We start from the raw sequence: 17,862 nt of genomic DNA, 5'->3' as shown, positions 1-17,862 counted from the left end.
AGTTATATCACAAAAACTGTTACTTTCTACCGCTGTATACCCATATTAGAAATAATGGAACCAAGTTGTTCAGGCTAACGAGTGATGCAGCCAATTGGCTGCCCCACATACCACTAATGAGTGAAATCATCTATTGGTGACCTCATGTTTTCAAGAGAAATCTCTTCTACAGGCATTAGACAGATTACATTTTTTCTGAAGAATTGGATTTTCATTTGGACGACAGTATGTAGTCATAGTGCTTTCGTGCATGTGCACTACAAATCTTGTGTTGATAGTACATGTTTGTATATGCATGGATTCAATGTAATCAGGACCCGTGAAGATCCAGGAGAGAATAGGTCTTCAGCAACCCATGCTTGACGTTAAAGGCGACTAACGGGATCGGAATCTCTTTGCTTGCCGATGCATAGCAAAATATGTAATGGTATCAAATGGATATCAAGATTTGAAATTTGAAACAACAAAACCAACACTGCAGGAAATGTTACACTGGAGGTTCATTTACATTATGAAGGCTAATGAGGATCGGGTGGTCAGGATTGCTGACTTGGTTGAAGCATGTCTTTGTATGCCAATTGCGTTGATCGATGCTCATGATGTCAATCACTGGATTGTCTTGTCCAGAGTCAATTATTTACATATGTCATATACCTTACGTCATATAGCTGGAATATTGGTGAGTGCAGCGTTAAAGAACAAACAAAACAAAAAATCAACAAAAACTAAGTATGGCCAATGGATATTGACTTTTTTTCAATAAAATGTTAGATAGGAAAATTGTCACTTGTGATAGCTATGACAGAAGCTTCAAGTTTTTCAAAGCATAAACTATTGAGGTTGACAGTTTTGCAAATGTCTCATTTTATTTACTCTCGTAAACTGAAAATATACATTGATATCTGTGACCACACGGAAGTAAGCTGTATCACGCCGGCTTGTACATGATATCAAGTCATGATCACACAAACCAGTGACTGAAAGCATGAGCAAGAATCTCTTGTGGCCAGCAATGGATACCAAGGACCTTTTCTACTCTGTGGAATTCCTAGTTTCTGACAGGGTTCATTTGGAATGGTGACAAACCTTCTTTAATGTAGATATTCCATTAGAAGTGTCATTATGGTCTGGTCGCATTCTATTAATAAAGAACTGTGATTCAATAGTTACAGTCAGACTTGGTTTGTCAAGTAGGGCTGGGACGGGTACCCGGGTCAGGTGGGTACTGAGTAGGATCCGGGTACCCACAGGACTACCCGGACCCGTGGTTAGTCACGTGATATATTGTTTCATGAAAAAATTATCTATGGTTACACTACAAGTCACTAATATTCGCATTTCTTTCTGAATATGAACCCATTCCTTCTGATTTTTCAGTTGGATGAACAAAGTTAAAACTTTAGTGTATGAATGACCAGATTGTTCAATACATGTATCTTAATACGTATTGCCAGGGCTATGCTAAAAATGTTCCCATTCGGACATTTTGTGACATCTCCTGAGACCTACAGTGGGTACCTGGGTAGGGTCGGGTTATAGGGGGTTGGGTACCCGGGTAGTAAATTTGGACTCGTCCCAGCCCTATTGTCAAGCACTTTAGTCATTTCAAAATCATCCCTGTCCTCAGAGGCGGAATTCATTCTTGATGTTATTTTATGAAAAAACGTCAAAGATTGTGCATACAATATAAAAAGATGCGCTAATCTATACCTATTGATTGTATTAACCTATTTGGTTATTAGATCTAACTTAGACTTACTGCCAGACAAGAACCAGAGTTCTGTAGCATCGTTTTAGGATGTTATTCACGCTTTTGATAACTTAGGAAGCACTAACATTGATAACATATAACAGAAAACAACAGTTTGAACAACAAAAACATTTATTTATACAACTGAAACCATATGGAAATAATTAACAAGACGAAAAGTTAATGAATCCAACAAAATATCCTGGAACTTGTTCCAAGGAAAGCTTTAAACATTGTTGCTGGAGGTGAAGACTCTTTTGACCACTCGGATGACACGGGACATCATGGCTCTCAGGAAGGATGGCTGGGAGGATTTGTGTTTCTTCCTCACTGCCAAAATCTCAAATAAGTCAGTTAGTGTCAACCATATTATTATCATGACCATCACAAAGATTGTATCAATTTATTTATGAGTTATGAAAGCTAGGAAATAATTAGAAAGGAAGAAATATTTCTTATATATTTCCGAATTGTATTTGAATGGTACAGTACACAAATTATTATCATAATTATCCTGTCAACTGTAATTAGTTCTGCAGATATATAGTATACCAGTATATTATTGACATGTTTCACCTTATTCAATTCAATATTTTGGTAAGAAATCGTTTGGGAACTTCATAGCATGCTGTTACCGAGCAACCATAATAACATGGCCTGTGATGTTCCACAAAATCAGCATCAAGAGCACATTAAATACATTTTTGTTTCAAAACAAGGGAGACAGGTGCTGAAAATCATGTCCAGGTCTTATGGCCCATAGTCTACTGAGTTAGGACTTCTCTTCAAAATCTTTCCTGATACATCCCTATTCATGTTCTTACCATCCCTATTTTAAACACAATGTTCGAAGTTTTTTCGGGGAAATAATTGTCCTCAAATAAGTTACTGAGCTGCATTATATATTTTATTATTCCATATATATATGTGTGTGTGTGTGTGTGTGTGTGTATTGAGGGGTTATTATTGAGTATTCTATGAAATTTGATCATTTAAACTGGCAAATCTGAAAACAGATTGGCTGAAGAGTGGCACAGCAGTTAGTGTTCGCTTGTCACACCCTGATCACACCCTACAATTTCTAACATGAGTAATTTGTGAAACCTATTATTGGACTACGATATTTAACTATTGCATACGATATTCGCCATGTTGTCACAGACCTAAGGAGATCTACAGACGTAGAATCATAATGCAGAATTGTGTAATGTGACTCGTAGCTTTAGGTTATGTTTGAGTTTGTTCCATACGTAAGGAGGCTCCTACACTAATAATAGAGTAAAGCAACCAACAACAATTTTAACAACAACAAAATTTACTAATCATGCTAATGAAAGAACAACCAAATGGGAATGATAACTAATTTGCCAAAGTGTCCATACAAAAAAAGGAAAGGTGACTTCTCAGATTGTTACAAAAATGTCACTTTAAGCGTCGTTTTTGTTGGAGGTGAAGAATCTCTTGATCAGACTGATGAAGCGGGACAGCAAGGCTCTCAGGAAGGACTGGGGTGGGAGGGGTTGTGTGTCTTCCTCACGGCCGAGATCGATCTCCACAAAGTCGGTGTCAACCATAATGACGTGGCCGGTGATGTTGACAGAAACAGAGACAGGGGCTGGGTCGGGGACAGAGGTGTAGGAGGTGGGGAGGGTGGACAGGGGTTCAGGGTGGTACACACAAGGGCGCTGGTGGGGAGGGAAGTGGAAAGAGAGAAATGATGAGACAAACGTGATACTGATACTAGTGATAGGTAGAGTGCGGTGTATCTTTAGTTAGGAACGTGGTCATACAGTAGGTTATGGAACATCAACACTGTGACACACTGAGATTTAGACAAGGATCTGTTGTAAAAGGTGGTTATATTCTACAACCCTAGCACACCTACTCGACGTGGGACAGGAGTGGCAGCAGGGGTGAAAGCCGGGTGAAACATCCTCTCTGTGAGGGGGAGAAGTGAAAATAAATAAGACATGTACACTCTTATTTACACTGTAAAGTCATTAAAAACGTAACCTTGTAAGTATATACCATATAGGTCTATATATATAAATCTATACACGTTCGTGTAAGTTGTATTTATTTATTTCGTTCTATTCGTTAGTGGGCTTTTCACCTGGGGCAGAACGAAACCACTATTTATGTAAGCATTGGTCATTGAAGAAATTGAAGTACATAGAAGAAATATATAATGCGAGGAAACGGGTTTAGTATATCTTGAGAATCGTTGAAGTACGTTCTATAGTCCTTGTTAGAGAGCTTAGTGATGAGACCTCGGCATCAACCTGACGGTAATCGATTACATAACCACACGGTGAAACGTAATCAACATAAAACTGTGACACATTGGTACCTTGAACACAGCTACTTGACTGCATGTTTAAAAAACTCAAGCGATGCTCAAAATCCAAGGCAGGTTATAGATTCAGAACAAAGAGACAACAGATGCGGCAACATAAAATGGCGTCGTTTTGCTGATATCGGTAGCTTGGCAACGAGCGGCACCAACGGAAGGGAGATAACTCTCAGTTTCAAAGTATAAGTTAATACCGCTAAATTGATGTGGCGTTACGTGTATTTAATATTCTATGACTAATTAATTCATAGTCGACTTAATATATGAGTGTCCACTTAAGGATTTGTGAACAGGAAAAGGCTACAATTATTGAATCTTTTTTTAGTGTATTCATTTTGGAAATGTGGGGGTGCTAGATGAATGCAAACGGTTATAGGGCGGGATGTTTTCCCTACAAAGGATTGTCCAGTTACAGTCAATTTTATAAACTACACCTTTAGGTTCTTGGCGTTTAGTTGTGTGTCTGCCGTTGTCCCTTCTTAGAGAACTGAGGGAGGTGGATCTGGTGAAGTCGGGGTCAATATTGGGTTGCTGTTTGAGGAGGCGGCTGATGATATGGGGCAATCCTATGTAGGTGAAACATCCCGCCCCATCAACACCAGAATCAAAGAGCACAAAACTTCAACCATCAAATCCGACAGTAAATCAACCATTCGGACCACATCAGCAACTGCCTTAATTACAACACGAACCTCCCAAATCCTCTCCAACAACTCCAGGACTTCACAAAAAGCAAACTAAGAGAAGCAGTTCACATTCGCCGCCACAACCATCAATCAACAGATATCGAGGCCATTTCATCCTATCCGCCTACTGTGAACTCATTAAGCAATAGTGACCCCTCCTATATATACTTATCCTGTTTAATTGGCTTCCTGTCTCATCGGCTTCCTTATCATGTGTATTATTTAACTTACTTATGTTTATATCTTCCATGTATGCAATTGGTTGTTACTGTTAATCCTCCACCTTCCATATATATTTTGTACCATGTTCATTATTCAGCCTTGCTTGACAACGGTATACGGATCTATACCGAAACGTCGATGTTACAGTAAAATAAAGAAGTTGTTATCCATGAATTGTGTGTACATTGTCATCCGTCAACTTCTAAGTGAGTGACTGAGTGAGTGAGTTGGGTTTGACGAAGCTTTTAACAGTCTTTCAGTTATATCACGGCACGTCAGCTTAATGTGGGAGGAAAGCCCGAAGTGATGCAGGTCTCAGACGTTTACCACTTCGGTGAAACCCACGAGCAAGGGTATGGTGCTGACAAAGCTAGAAACATAATCGGGGCGAACCGGTATTCGAACCCACAATCATAGGTTTCTTGCGTTCCCAAAGGACGCAACTGTGCACAGCGAAATGCGGCTCCTTAGACGCCTGGCCCAACCAACTTCTAAGTAATGCTTATCGAACAATTCCTCTTAAACCTTGTGAATTTATAATACATCTACTATGAATCCAAGAACGCAGAAACAGGAAAAATATGCCAATCGCGTTGATCGATGCTCATGATGTCAATCACTGGATTGTCTTGTCCAGACTCGATTATTAACATACGTCATATAATGCTGTACGTCATATAGCTGGGATTTTTCTGAGTGCGGCGTTGAACAACAAACAAACAAAAACATCTACAAAAACTATGTTTGGTCAATAAAATGTTAGATAGGACAAATGTCACTTGTGATAGCTATGACAGAAGCTTCAAGTTTTTCAAAGCAGAAACTATTGAGGTTGAACAGTGTTGCATATTTCTCATTTTATTTACTCTCAACTGAAAATATACATTGATGTCTGTGACCACACGGAAGTAAGCCGTATCACGCCGGCTTGTATATGATATCAGGTCATGATCACACAAACCAGTGACTGAAAGCATGAGCAAGAATTTCTTGTGGCCAGCAATGGATACCAAGGACCTTTTATACTCTGTGGAATTCCTAGTTTCCTACAGGGTTCATTTGGAATGGTGACAAACCTTCTTTAATGTAGATATTCCATTAGAAGTGTCATTATGGTCTGGTCGCATTCTTTTAATAAAGAACTGTGATTCAATAGTTACAGTCAGGCTTGGTTTGTCAAGTAGGGCTGGGACGGGTACCCGGGTCAGGTGGGTACTGAGTAGGATCCGGGTACCCACAGGACTACCCGGACCCGTGGTTAGTCACGTGATATATTGTTTCATGAAAAAATTATCTATGGTTACACTACAAGTCACTAATATTCGCATTTCTTTCTGAATATGAACCCATTCCTTCTGATTTTTCATATGGTTGAATAAAGTTAAAACTTTAGTGTATGAATGACCAGATTGTTCAATACATGTATCTTAATACGTTTTGCCAGGGCTATGCTAAAAATGTTCCCATTCGGACATTTTGTGACATCTCCTGAGACCTACAGTGGGTACCTGGGTAGGGTCGGGTTATAGGGGGTTGGGTACCCGGGTAGTAAATTTGGACTCGTCCCAGCCCTATTGTCAAGCACTTTAGTCATTTCAAAATCATCCCTGTCCTCAGAGGCGGAATTCATTCTTGATGTTATTTTATGAAAAAACGTCAAAGATTGTGCATACAATATAAAAAGATGCGCTAATCTATACCCCATGATGTATTAACCTATTTGGTTATTAGATCTAACTTAGACTTACTGCCAGACAAGAACCAGAGTTCTGTAGCATCGTTTTAGGATGTTATTCACGCTTTTGATAACTTAGGAAGCACTAACATTGATAACATATAACAGCAAACAACAGTTTGAACAACAAAAACATTTATTTATACAACTGAAACCATATGGAAATAATTAACAAGACGAAAAGTTAATGAATCCAACAAAATATCCTGGAACTTGTTCCAAGGAAAGCTTTAAAGATTGTTGCTGGAGGTGAAGACTCTTTTGACAACTCGGATGACACGGGACATCATGGCTCTCAGGAAGGATGGCTGGGAGGATTTGTGTTTCTTCCTCACTGCCAAAATCTCAAATAAGTCAGTTAGTGTCAACCATATTATTATCATGACCATCACAAAGATTGTATCAATTTATTTATGAGTTATGAAAGCTAGGAAATAATTAGAAAGGAAGAAATATTTCTTATATATTTCCGAATTGTATTTGAATGGTACAGTACACAAATTATTATCATAATTATCCTGTCAACTGTAATTAGTTATGCAGATATATAGTATACCAGTATATTATTGACATGTTTCACCTTATTCAATTCAATATTTTGGTAAGAAATCGTTTGGGAACTTCATAGCATGCTGTTACCGAGCAACCATAATAACATGGCCTGTGATGTTCCACAAAATCAGCATCAAGAGCACATTAAATACGTTTTTGTTTCAAAACAAGGGAGACAGGTGCTGAAAATCATGTCCAGGTCTTATGGCCCATAGTCTACTGAGTTAGGACTTCTCTTCAAAATCTTTCCTGATACATCCCTATTCATGTTCTTACCATCCCTATTTTAAACACAATGTTCGAAGTTTTTTCGGGGAAATAATTGTCCTCAAATAAGTTACTGAGCTGCATTATATATTTTATTATTCCATATATATATGTGTGTGTGTGTGTGTGTGTGTGTGTGTGTGTGTGTATTGAGGGGTTATTATTGAGTGTTCTATGAAATTTGATCATTTAAACTGGCAAATCTGAAAACAGATTGGCTGAAGAGTGGCACAGCAGTTAGTGTTCGCTTGTCACACCCTGATCAAGGTTTGATTTCTAAAATGAGTAATTCGTGAAACCTTTTATTGGACTACGATATTTAACTATTGCATACGATATTCGCCATGTTGTCACAGACCTAAGGAGATCTACAGACGTAGAATCATAATGCAGAATTGTGTAATGTGACTCGTAGCTTTAGGTTATGTTTGAGTTTGTTCCATACGTAAGGAGGCTTCTACACTAATAATAGAATAAAGCAACCAACAACAATTTTAACAACAACAAAATTTACTAATCATGCTAATGAAAGAACAACCAAATGGGAATGATAACTAATTTGCCAAAGTGTCCATACAAAAAAAGGAAAGGTGACTTCTCAGATTGTTACAAAAATGTCACTTTAAGCGTCGTTTTTGTTGGAGGTGAAGACTCTCTTGATCAGACTGATGAAGCGGGACAGCAAGGCTCTCAGGAAGGACTGGGGTGGGAGGGGTTGTGTGTCTTCCTCACGGCCGAGATCGATCTCCACAAAGTCGGTGTCAACCATAATGACGTGGCCGGTGATGTTGACAGAAACAGAGACAGGGGCTGGGTCGGGGACAGAGGTGTAGGAGGTGGGGAGGGTGGACAGGGGTTCAGGGTGGTACACACAAGGACGCTGGTGGGGAGAGAAGTGAAAGAGAGAAATGATAAGACAAACGTGATACTGACACTAGTGATAGGTAATGTGCGGTGTATATTTAGTTGGGTCATACAGGAGGTTATGGAACATCAACACTTTGACACACTGAGATTTAGACAAGGATCTGTTGTCAAAATTAGTTATAGGCCTCTGTTCAACCCTAGCACACCTACTCGACGTGGGACAGGAGTGGCAGCAGGGGTGAAAGCCTGGTGAAACATCCTATCTGTGTGGGGGAGAAGTGAAAATAAATAAAAAATGTACACGCTTATTTACACTGTAAAGTTATTAAAAACGTAAGCTTTTAAGTATATACCATATACCGGTAGGCCTATATATATCTATACACGTTCGTGTCAGTTGTATTTATTAATTCCTTCTATTTGTTAGTGGGCTGTTCACCTGGGGCAGGACAAAATCACTATTTATGTAAGCATTGGCCATTGAAGAAATTGAAGTACATAGAAGAAATATAAAATGCGAGGAAACGGGTTTAGCATATTTTGAGAAACGTTGAAGTACGTTGAGATTTCTATAGTCCTTGTTAGAGAGCTTAGTGATGAGACCTTGGCATCAACCTAACGGTAATCGATTACATAACCACACGGTGAAACGTAATCAACATAAAACTGTGACACATTGGTACCTTGAACACAGCTACTTGACTGCATGTTTAAAAAACTCAAGCGATGCTCAAAATCCAAGGCAGGTTATAGATTGGGAACAAAGAGACAGCAGATGCGGCAACATAAAATGGCGTCGTTTTGCTGATATCGGTAGCTTGGCAACGAGCGGCACCAACGGAAGGGAGATAACTCTCAGTTTCAAAGTATAAGTTAATACCGCTAATTTGATGTGGCGTTACGTGTATTTAATATTCTATGACTAATTAATTCATAGTCGAATTAATATATGAGTGTCCACTTTAGGATTTGTGAACAGGAAAAGGCTACAATTATTGAATCTTTTTTTAGTGTATTCTTTTTGGAAATGTAGGGGTGCTAGATGAATGCAAACGGTTATAGGGCGGGATGTCCAGTTACAGTCAATTTTATAAACTACACCTTCAGATTCTTGGCGTTTAGTTGTGTTTCTGCCGTTGTCCCTTCTTAGAGAATTGAGGGGGGTTGATCTGGCGAAGTCGGGGTCAATATTGGGGTTGAAGGAGGCGGCTGATGATATGGGGCAATCCTATGTAGGTGAAACATCCCGCCCATCAACACCAGAATCAAAGAGCACAAAACTTCAACCATCAAATCCGACAGTAAATCAGCCATTCGGACCATATCAGCAACTGCCCTAATCACAACATGAACCTCCCAAATCCTCTCCAACAACTCCAGGACTTCACAAAAAGCAAACAAAGAGAAGCAGTCCACATTCGCCGCCACAACCATCCATCAACAGAGATCAAGGCAAAATCATCCTATCCGCCTACTGTGAACTCATCAAGCAATAGCGACCCCTCCTATGTATACTTATCCTGTTTAATTGGCTTCCTTATCATGTGTAGTATTTAACTTACTCATGTTTATCTCTTTCATGTATGCAATTGTTTGTTACTGTTAATCCTCCACCTTATATATATATTTTGTACCATGTTCATTATTCAGCCTTGCTTGACAACGGCGTAAGGGTCTATACCGAAACGTCGATGTTACAGTAAAATAAAGAAGTTGTTATCCATAAATTGTGTCTACATTGTCATCCGTCAACTCTAAGTGAGTGAGTGAGTGAGTGTGAGTTGGGTTTAACGCAGCTTTTAACATTATTCCAGTTATTTCGCGGCATGTCAGCTTAACGTGGGAGGAAAGCCCGAAGTGATGCAGGTCTCAGGCGTTTACCACTTCGGTGAAACCCACGAGCAAGAGTATGGTGCTGACAAAGCTAGAAACATAATCGGGGCGAACCGGGATTCGAACCCACAATCATTGGTTTCTGGCGTTCCCAAAGGACGCAACTGTGCCCAGTGAAATGCGGCGACTTAGACGCTTGGCCCACCCAACATCTAAGTAATGCTTATCGAACAATTCCCTCAAAACCTTGTGAATTTATAATACATCTACTATGAATCCAAGAACGCAGAAACAGGAAAAATAATGTAATATTATATGGAGTGCCTGAATTACAACATGAATCATATATGGTGTGAAAGGAGAGGGAAGACGAAGACGAAGAACACTAATAAACCTTATCGTGAAGATGCTGCACTAGGACGACAAACTACAAGCTGTGTCAATATGGAGTGTCCTTACAGATCAAGGATATGGCATCTCTAATGACTTGACTTTGAATCAGAGACAGGAATTTTTAAATACAGAACAGACGAACCAGACACACGGTTCTACAACAAAGGAGGGAAATTAGTGAGGGAAGCCGAAGAGAGGAGAGATACTAGAAAAGACGAAGCTGCACAGGAAAGCACATCTGGGGGCACAGAGAGAGAGAGAGAGACAGACAGACAGACAGACAAACAGGATGGACGGGGACGTAAGGATAAGAGACGGGATATGCGCTCGAGGTCTCAGAGGTCAGCAGTAGGGAGACAGAGATAAGGGTGTGGCCAGGGCCTATACGCTGATTTTACTGCTCATCAAGAGAACCCATCAAGGGAGAGAAGCGACAGTAATAATAGCTTCATTAACTTTCTCTTCTGGAATGTCTCAGGCATAATATATAAGTTAACAGATAATGACTTTGTCAAATATGTGAACAAATTTGATATAATTGGTGTAACCGAAACTTGGTTGGATAATGTAGAGGATGTGAAGGTCACTTTCACAGACTTTACCCTTTATATTAAAGATGCTGATAGGCTGTCTAAGACTCGCAGACTTTCAGCTGGAATAATAGTACTTGTAAAGAAGAAACTACAGAAATATATTATAAAACGGTGTAAAATAACGTAAAATTATATATATATATATTGATAATTCCTTGCGCGGCCGTCAATCTGACGTATTATATGCATGTGTATATATCTATTCTGAGGGATCTAGCTCGTATAACATTTTATCATATAATGGGTAGGTTTCTCGGCAGGATAAAGCCAACGGATAAAAACGATATCCGTTGGGGTCATATGCGGATAGAGATGCAAATATCAAAGGTCAAGTAGGGACTTATTTTCACTGTTTATAAACAAACATGGCGTCGCCCTCGTCATTCGGCGATCGAGTCAGAATTAACCATCGGGAATCTGGATAAACTACAGGGATAATTGTTATCATTATCAAAAGAACAGTCTAATATACTGAAAATTAGTGTCTAACTGTAATGTAGCTAAGGCATTTTATAGGTTTTGGCAACTTTGGAGATATAAATTTCGCGAACAATTTTGCGAGGGCACATCTGTGTTTGTAGACCTCTGCGGCTTGAAACCTTCTCCTCAAATTAAAATAGTTGGATTTGGCCGAAACATGTTTGAATTGTTATCTTGTTTCGTTTTGTCGCTTTGTGTACATCTGACTACACTTCTTAACTATGACAGGACAGACCGACTGTCAACATCGTCTGACCCAAGCTCCTTCCCAGCGCGTGACACCTTCGTTACACTCTCGGTAACATCGCTGCCACCAGTGTGGGCGCGGCCATTTCAAGAATCTTGAAATTTGCCCTCCAACCCCATATGTAGTAACGTTTATACTTTTGTTTATGTCTCTGGGAATGCCATCATATTTCAATTTGAAAAGGTTTACGACTGACCATGTTTTCCAGATGAATTCACTTTGTTGTTTTGATAATCGGATTGGTTCGAGATTGCAGACTAACGGAAAATCAACCAACTTCTCCCTTACATTCTTACTATATCAATAACACGATAGTTTTAATGAAACAGAAATTCAAATTGACAAACGAAGAAAGTAATTTAGCAGCGATAAGTGTATTCGGCGTCACGACAGTCGTCACTTGTTTGTAAACATAACGGTCATTCGGTTGCGAGTTCAACTCCAAGCATGGTTGTGGCCACCTATTCACAGTGGGGAGTTTTGACTGGTGGCAGCGATAGTATAGAGAGCTCCGGGAACGTACTATCGCTGTGAGGAGCTTGCGTCTGACCGTGGCCGTCAAGCTCCTTCCCAGCGCGTGACACCTTCGTTACGCTCTCGGTAACATCGCTGCCACCAGTGTGGGCGCGGCCATTTCAAGAATCTTGAAATTTGCCCTCCAACCCCATATGTAGTAACGTTTATACTTTTGTTTATGTCTTTGGGAATGCCATCATATTTCAATTTGAAAAGGTTTACGACTGACCATGTTTTCCAGATGAATTTACTTTGTTGTTTTGATAAACAGATTGGTTCGAGATTGCAGACTAACGGAAAATCAACCAACTTCTCCCTTACATTCTTACTATATCAATAACACGATAGTTTTAATGAAACAGAAATTCAAATTGACAAACGAAGAAAGTAATTTAGCAGCGATAAGTGTATTCGGCGTCACGACAGTTGTCACATGTTTGTAAACATAACGGTCATTCGGTTGCGAGTTCAACTCCAAGCATGGTTGTGGCCACCTATTCACAGTGGGGAGTTTTGACTGGTGGCAGCGATAGTATAGAGAGCTCCGGGAACGTAATATCGCTGTGAGGAGCATGCGTGGCCGTGAGGTCTCATAGACTAGGGTTAGAGTAGCTTCCCTTTGACAAAGGGCAGTTACTCTAGCGGACAGACCGATGGATTGCCGCGAAAGGCAATTAAAAACAATAGTTGTTTTGAGTATATGTTGCTTCGCCACTGTATCAGAAAGAGATTTCAGTTGGAACTATATTGGCTACTGTCACTGTCTGACTGACACATCACTTACCCTGTGACGTAATAAATATTAATGCGCGCTTTAAAGGAAAACTCGCAATGTTTCGGTAATGTTTGTGAAAGAGGGAAAGCAATTTTGAAGCACAGAATTAAAGAATGACATTATATGATAAAGAGGTTATCACGCTTGTGTGTTTGGGGATGGTAAATATCTTGTATTAGGAATAAATACTATGTATTTAGCTCGCCAAGGATCGCTAAATACAATGTTTATTCCTAATGCAGGATATTTACCATCCCCAAACACACATGCGTGATAACCTCTATTTATCTGTTGATTGTAAAAATGGCATCACTATATTTCCAAACAGTTTGTTATACATTTTATCAGAATTAAGAGATGCTATTGTTATTTGTGGTGGAGACTATTACGCCGCAACAGGAACGAAGTCTGATTTTGGAGAAGATGACATTGTTGAGCTTAAAACTACTACTCGGTTGTTTTTGTTGAACTTCTGTTCACGAACCAGCCATCTTTCATCACCTTCAATGGAACAGTGACAGATTGTGGCTTGTGAGACAAAATTGGTCATGTGATCCTGTAAGAGCCTGTTTTGTCTATGAATTAAACAGGTTTTATATTTACCGAATGAAATCTTTACTTTATTAGTCCTCGAAATTCAGTGCATTTTAGTAGGAGTTGATATAGCCTACTGATCTGATATACCCAGCATTAGAAATTGGCACTAGTCCCGTGGTCCTTGCCAAACTGAAGAAGAGTTGGATTTTCATTTGGATGACAGTAAGTAGTGATAGTGCTTTCGTGCATGTGCACTACCAACTACCGTTGATAGTACATGTTTGTATATGCATGGTCTGGTCGCATTCTATTAATAAAGAACTGTGATTCAATAGTTACAGTCAGGCTTGGTTTGTCAAGTAGGGCTGGGACGGGTACCCGGGTCAGGTGGGTACTGAGTAGGATCCGGGTACCCACAGGACTACCCGGACCCGTGGTTAGTCATGTGATATATTGTTTCATGAAAAAATTATCTATGGTTACACTAAAAGTCACTAATGTTCGCATTTCTTTCTGATTATGAACCCATTCCTTCTGATTTTTCATATGGTTGAATAAAGTTAAAACTTTAGTGTATGAATGACCAGATTGTTCAATAAATGTATCTTAATACGTTTTGCCAGGGCTATGCTAAAAATGTTCTGATTCGGACATTTTGTGACATCTCCTGAGACTTACAGTGGGTACCCAGGTAGGGTCGGGTTATAGGGGGGTGGGTACCCGGGTAGTAAATTTGGACTCGTCCCAGCCCTATTGTCAAGCACTTTAGTCATTTCAAAATCATCCCTGTCCTCAGAGGCTGAATTCATTCTTGGTGTTATTTCATAAAAAAAACGTCAATGATTGTGCATACAATATAATAAAAAGATGCGCTAATCTATACCTCATGATGTATTAACCTATTTGGTTATTAGATCTAACTTAGACTTACTGCCAGACAAGAACCAGAGTTCTGTAGCATCGTTTTAGGATGTTATTCACGCTTTTGATAATTATAGGAGGCACTTACATTGATAAAATATAACAGCAAACAACAGTTTGAACAACAAAAACATTTATTTATACAACTGAAACCATATGGAAATAATTAACAAGGTGAAAAGTTAATGAACCCAACAAAATATCCTGGAACTTGTTCCAAGGAAAGCTTTAAACGTTGTTGCTGGAGGTGAAGACTCTTTTGACCACTCGGATGACACGGGACATCATGGTTCTCAGGAAGGACGGCTGGGAGGATTTGTGTTTCTTCCTCACTGCCAAAATCTTAAATAAGTCAGTCTCAAGTTAATGTCAACCATATTATATTCATGACCATCACAAAGATTGTATCAATTTATTTATGAGTTATGAAAGCTAGGAAATAATTAGCAAGGAAGAAATATTTCCTATATATTTCCGAATTGTATTTGAATGGTACAGTACACAAATTATTATCATAATTATCCTGTCAACTGTAATTAGTTCTGCAGATATATAGTATACCAGTATATTATTGACATGTTTCACCTTATTCAATTCAATATTTTGGTAAGAAATCGTTTGGGAACTTCATAGCATGCTGTTACCGAGCAACCATAATAACATGGCCTGTGATGTTCCACAAAATCAGCATCAAGAGCACATTAAATACATTTTTGTTTCAAGACCAGGGAGACAGGTGCTGAAAATCATGTCCAGGTCTTATGGCCCATAGTCTACTGAGTTAGGACTTCTCTTTGAAAACTTTCCTGATACATCCCTATTCATGTTCTTACCATCCCTCTTTTAAACACAATGTTTGAATTTGGGGAGGGGGTAATAATTGTCCTCAAATAAGTTACTGAGCTGCATTATATATTTTATTATTCCATATATATATGTGTGTGTGTGTGTGTGTGTGTGTGTGTGTGTGTGTGTGTGTGTGTGTATTGAGGGGTTATTATTGAGTGTTCTATGAAATTTGATCATTTAAACTGGCAAATCTGAAAACAGATTGGCTGAAGAGTGGCACAGCAGTTAGTGTTCGCTTGTCACACCCTGATCAAGGTTTGATTTCTAAAATGAGTAATTCGTGAAACCTTTTATTGGACTACGATATTTAACTATTGCATACGATATTCGCCAAGTTGTCACAGACCTAAGGAGATCTACAATCTAGATCTAGAATTATAATGCAGAATTGTGTAATGTGACTCGTAGCTTTAGGTTATGTTTGAGTTTGTTCCATACGTAAGGAGGCTCCTACACTAATAATAGAATAAAGCAACCAACAACAATTTTAACAACAACAAAATTTACTAATCATGCTAATGAAAGAACAACCAAATGGGAATGATAACTAATTTGCCAAAGTGTCCACACACAAAAAAAGGAAAGGGGACTTCTCAGATTGTTACAAAAATGTCACTTTAAGCGTCGTTTTTGTTGGAGGTGAAGACTCTCTTGATCAGACTGATGAAGCGGGACAGCAAGGCTCTCAGGAAGGACTGGGGTGGGAGGGGTTGTGTGTCTTCCTCACGGCCGAGATCGATCTCCACAAAGTCGGTGTCAACCATAATGACGTGGCCGGTGATGTTGACAGAAACAGAGACAGGGGCTGGGTCGGGGACAGAGGTGTAGGAGGTGGGGAGGGTGGACAGGGGTTCAGGGTGGTACACACAAGGGCGCTGGTGGGGAGGGAAGTGGAAAGAGAGAAATGATGAGACAAACGTGATACTGATACTAGTGATAGGTAGAGTGCGGTGTATCTTTAGTTAGGAACGTGGTCATACAGTAGGTTATGGAACATCAACACTGTGACACACTGAGATTAAGACAAGGATCTGATGTAAAAAGTGGGTTATATTCTACAAGCCTAGCACACCTACTCGACGTGGGACAGGAGTGGCAGCAGGGGTGAAAGCCTGGTGAAACATCCTCTCTGTGAGGGGGAGAAGTGAAAATAAATAAAACATGTACACGCTTATTTACACTGTAAAGTCATTAAAAACGTAAGCTTGTAAGTATATACCATATAGGTCTATATATATATAAATCTATACACGTTCGTGTAAGTTGTATGTATTTATTTCGTTCTATTCGTTAGTGGGCTTTTCACCTGGGGCAGAACGAAATCACTATTTATGTAAGCATTGGCCATTGAAGAAATTGAAGTACATAGAAGAAATATAAAATGCGAGGAAATGGGTTTATTATATCTTGAGAAACGTTGAAGTACGTTGAGATTTCTACAGGCCTAGTTATAGACTTTAGTGATGAGACCTTGGCGAAACGTAATCATCATGAAACTGTGACACATTGGTACCTTGAACACAGCTACTTGACTGCATGTTTAAAAACTCAAGCGATGCTCAAAATCCAAGGCAGGTTATAGATTCAGAACAAAGAGACAGCAGATGCGGCAACATAAAATGGCGTCGTTTTGCTGATATCGGTAGCTTGGCAACGAGCGGCACCAACGGAAGGGAGATAACTCTCAGTTTCAAAGTATAAGTTAATACCGCTAATTTAATGTGGCGTTACGTGTATTTAATATTCTATGACTAATTAATTCATAGTCGAATTAATATATGAGTGTCCACTTTAGGATTTGTGAACAGGAAAAGGCTACAATTATTGAATCTTATTTTCGTGTATTTTTTTTTAAATGTAGGGGTGCTAGATGAATGCAAACGGTTATAGGGCGGGATGTTTTCCCTATATAGGATTGTCCAGTTACAGCCAATTTTATAAACTACACCTTTAGGTTCTTGGCGTTTAGTTGTGTTTCTGTCGTTGTCCCTTCTTAGAGAATTGAGGGGGGTTGAGCAAAGAGCACAAAACTTCAACCATCAAATCCGACAGTAAATCAGCCATTCGGAACAAATCAGCAACTGCCTTAATCACAACATAAACCGCCCAAATCCTCTCCAACAACTCCAGGACTTCACAAAAAGCAAACTAAGAGAAGCAGTCCACATTCGCCGCCACAACCATCCATCAACAGAGATCAAGGCCATTTCATCCTATCCGCCTACTGTGAACTCATCAAGCAATAGCGACCCCTCCTATGTATACTTATCCTGTTTAATTGGCTTC

General features: G+C 39.4%; 3 protein-coding genes across 3 annotated transcripts; all 3 read right to left on the bottom strand.

Annotated features, from left to right (window-relative positions):
* Positions 1 to 3,177: 3,177 nt before the first annotated feature.
* LOC139455548 (uncharacterized) lies at positions 3,178 to 4,125 on the bottom strand. Its single transcript, XM_071237098.1, has 3 exons — positions 4,101 to 4,125; positions 3,636 to 3,688; positions 3,178 to 3,435 (listed from the first exon to the last, which is right to left on the bottom strand). Exons 1-3 carry the CDS (start codon positions 4,123 to 4,125, stop codon positions 3,178 to 3,180), a joined length of 336 nt encoding a protein of 111 aa, XP_071093199.1.
* Positions 4,126 to 8,187: 4,062 nt separating this feature from the next.
* Positions 8,188 to 9,140, bottom strand: LOC139455546 (uncharacterized). The gene is made up of 3 exons (XM_071237097.1): positions 9,116 to 9,140; positions 8,643 to 8,695; positions 8,188 to 8,445 (listed from the first exon to the last, which is right to left on the bottom strand). The coding sequence occupies exons 1-3, from the start codon at positions 9,138 to 9,140 to the stop codon at positions 8,188 to 8,190; spliced, it is 336 nt and encodes a 111-aa protein (XP_071093198.1).
* A 7,053-nt stretch (positions 9,141 to 16,193) lies between these two features.
* Positions 16,194 to 17,147, bottom strand: LOC139455545 (uncharacterized). Its single transcript, XM_071237096.1, has 3 exons — positions 17,090 to 17,147; positions 16,653 to 16,705; positions 16,194 to 16,451 (listed from the first exon to the last, which is right to left on the bottom strand). The coding sequence occupies exons 1-3, from the start codon at positions 17,112 to 17,114 to the stop codon at positions 16,194 to 16,196; spliced, it is 336 nt and encodes a 111-aa protein (XP_071093197.1). The 5' UTR covers positions 17,115 to 17,147.
* Between the last annotated feature and the right edge of the window lie 715 nt (positions 17,148 to 17,862).

Source organism: Haliotis cracherodii, unplaced genomic scaffold, assembly GCF_022045235.1.
Source record: "Haliotis cracherodii isolate W230 unplaced genomic scaffold, xgHalCrac1.p SCAF_11, whole genome shotgun sequence".
NCBI lineage: Eukaryota > Metazoa > Mollusca > Gastropoda > Lepetellida > Haliotidae > Haliotis > Haliotis cracherodii.
This window is presented reverse-complemented; position numbering and strand designations above follow the sequence as displayed.

What these genes read in the sequence shown, in the direction of transcription:
- LOC139455548 (XM_071237098.1), bottom strand. Translation starts at nt 4,125, where the DNA reads ATGCAGTCAAGTAGCTGTGTTCAAG. An exon ending in GTCAAGTAGCTGTGTTCAAG is followed by an intron (nt 3,689 to 4,100) that starts GTACCAATGTGT and finishes TCCCCCTCACAG; the next exon opens with AGAGGATGTTTCACCCGGCT. An exon ending in CCACTCCTGTCCCACGTCGA is followed by an intron (nt 3,436 to 3,635) that starts GTAGGTGTGCTA and finishes CCTCCCCACCAG; the next exon opens with CGCCCTTGTGTGTACCACCC.
- LOC139455546 (XM_071237097.1), bottom strand. Translation starts at nt 9,140, where the DNA reads ATGCAGTCAAGTAGCTGTGTTCAAG. An exon ending in GTCAAGTAGCTGTGTTCAAG is followed by an intron (nt 8,696 to 9,115) that starts GTACCAATGTGT and finishes TCCCCCACACAG; the next exon opens with ATAGGATGTTTCACCAGGCT. An exon ending in CCACTCCTGTCCCACGTCGA is followed by an intron (nt 8,446 to 8,642) that starts GTAGGTGTGCTA and finishes TCTCCCCACCAG; the next exon opens with CGTCCTTGTGTGTACCACCC.
- LOC139455545 (XM_071237096.1), bottom strand. Translation starts at nt 17,114, where the DNA reads ATGCAGTCAAGTAGCTGTGTTCAAG. An exon ending in GTCAAGTAGCTGTGTTCAAG is followed by an intron (nt 16,706 to 17,089) that starts GTACCAATGTGT and finishes TCCCCCTCACAG; the next exon opens with AGAGGATGTTTCACCAGGCT. An exon ending in CCACTCCTGTCCCACGTCGA is followed by an intron (nt 16,452 to 16,652) that starts GTAGGTGTGCTA and finishes CCTCCCCACCAG; the next exon opens with CGCCCTTGTGTGTACCACCC.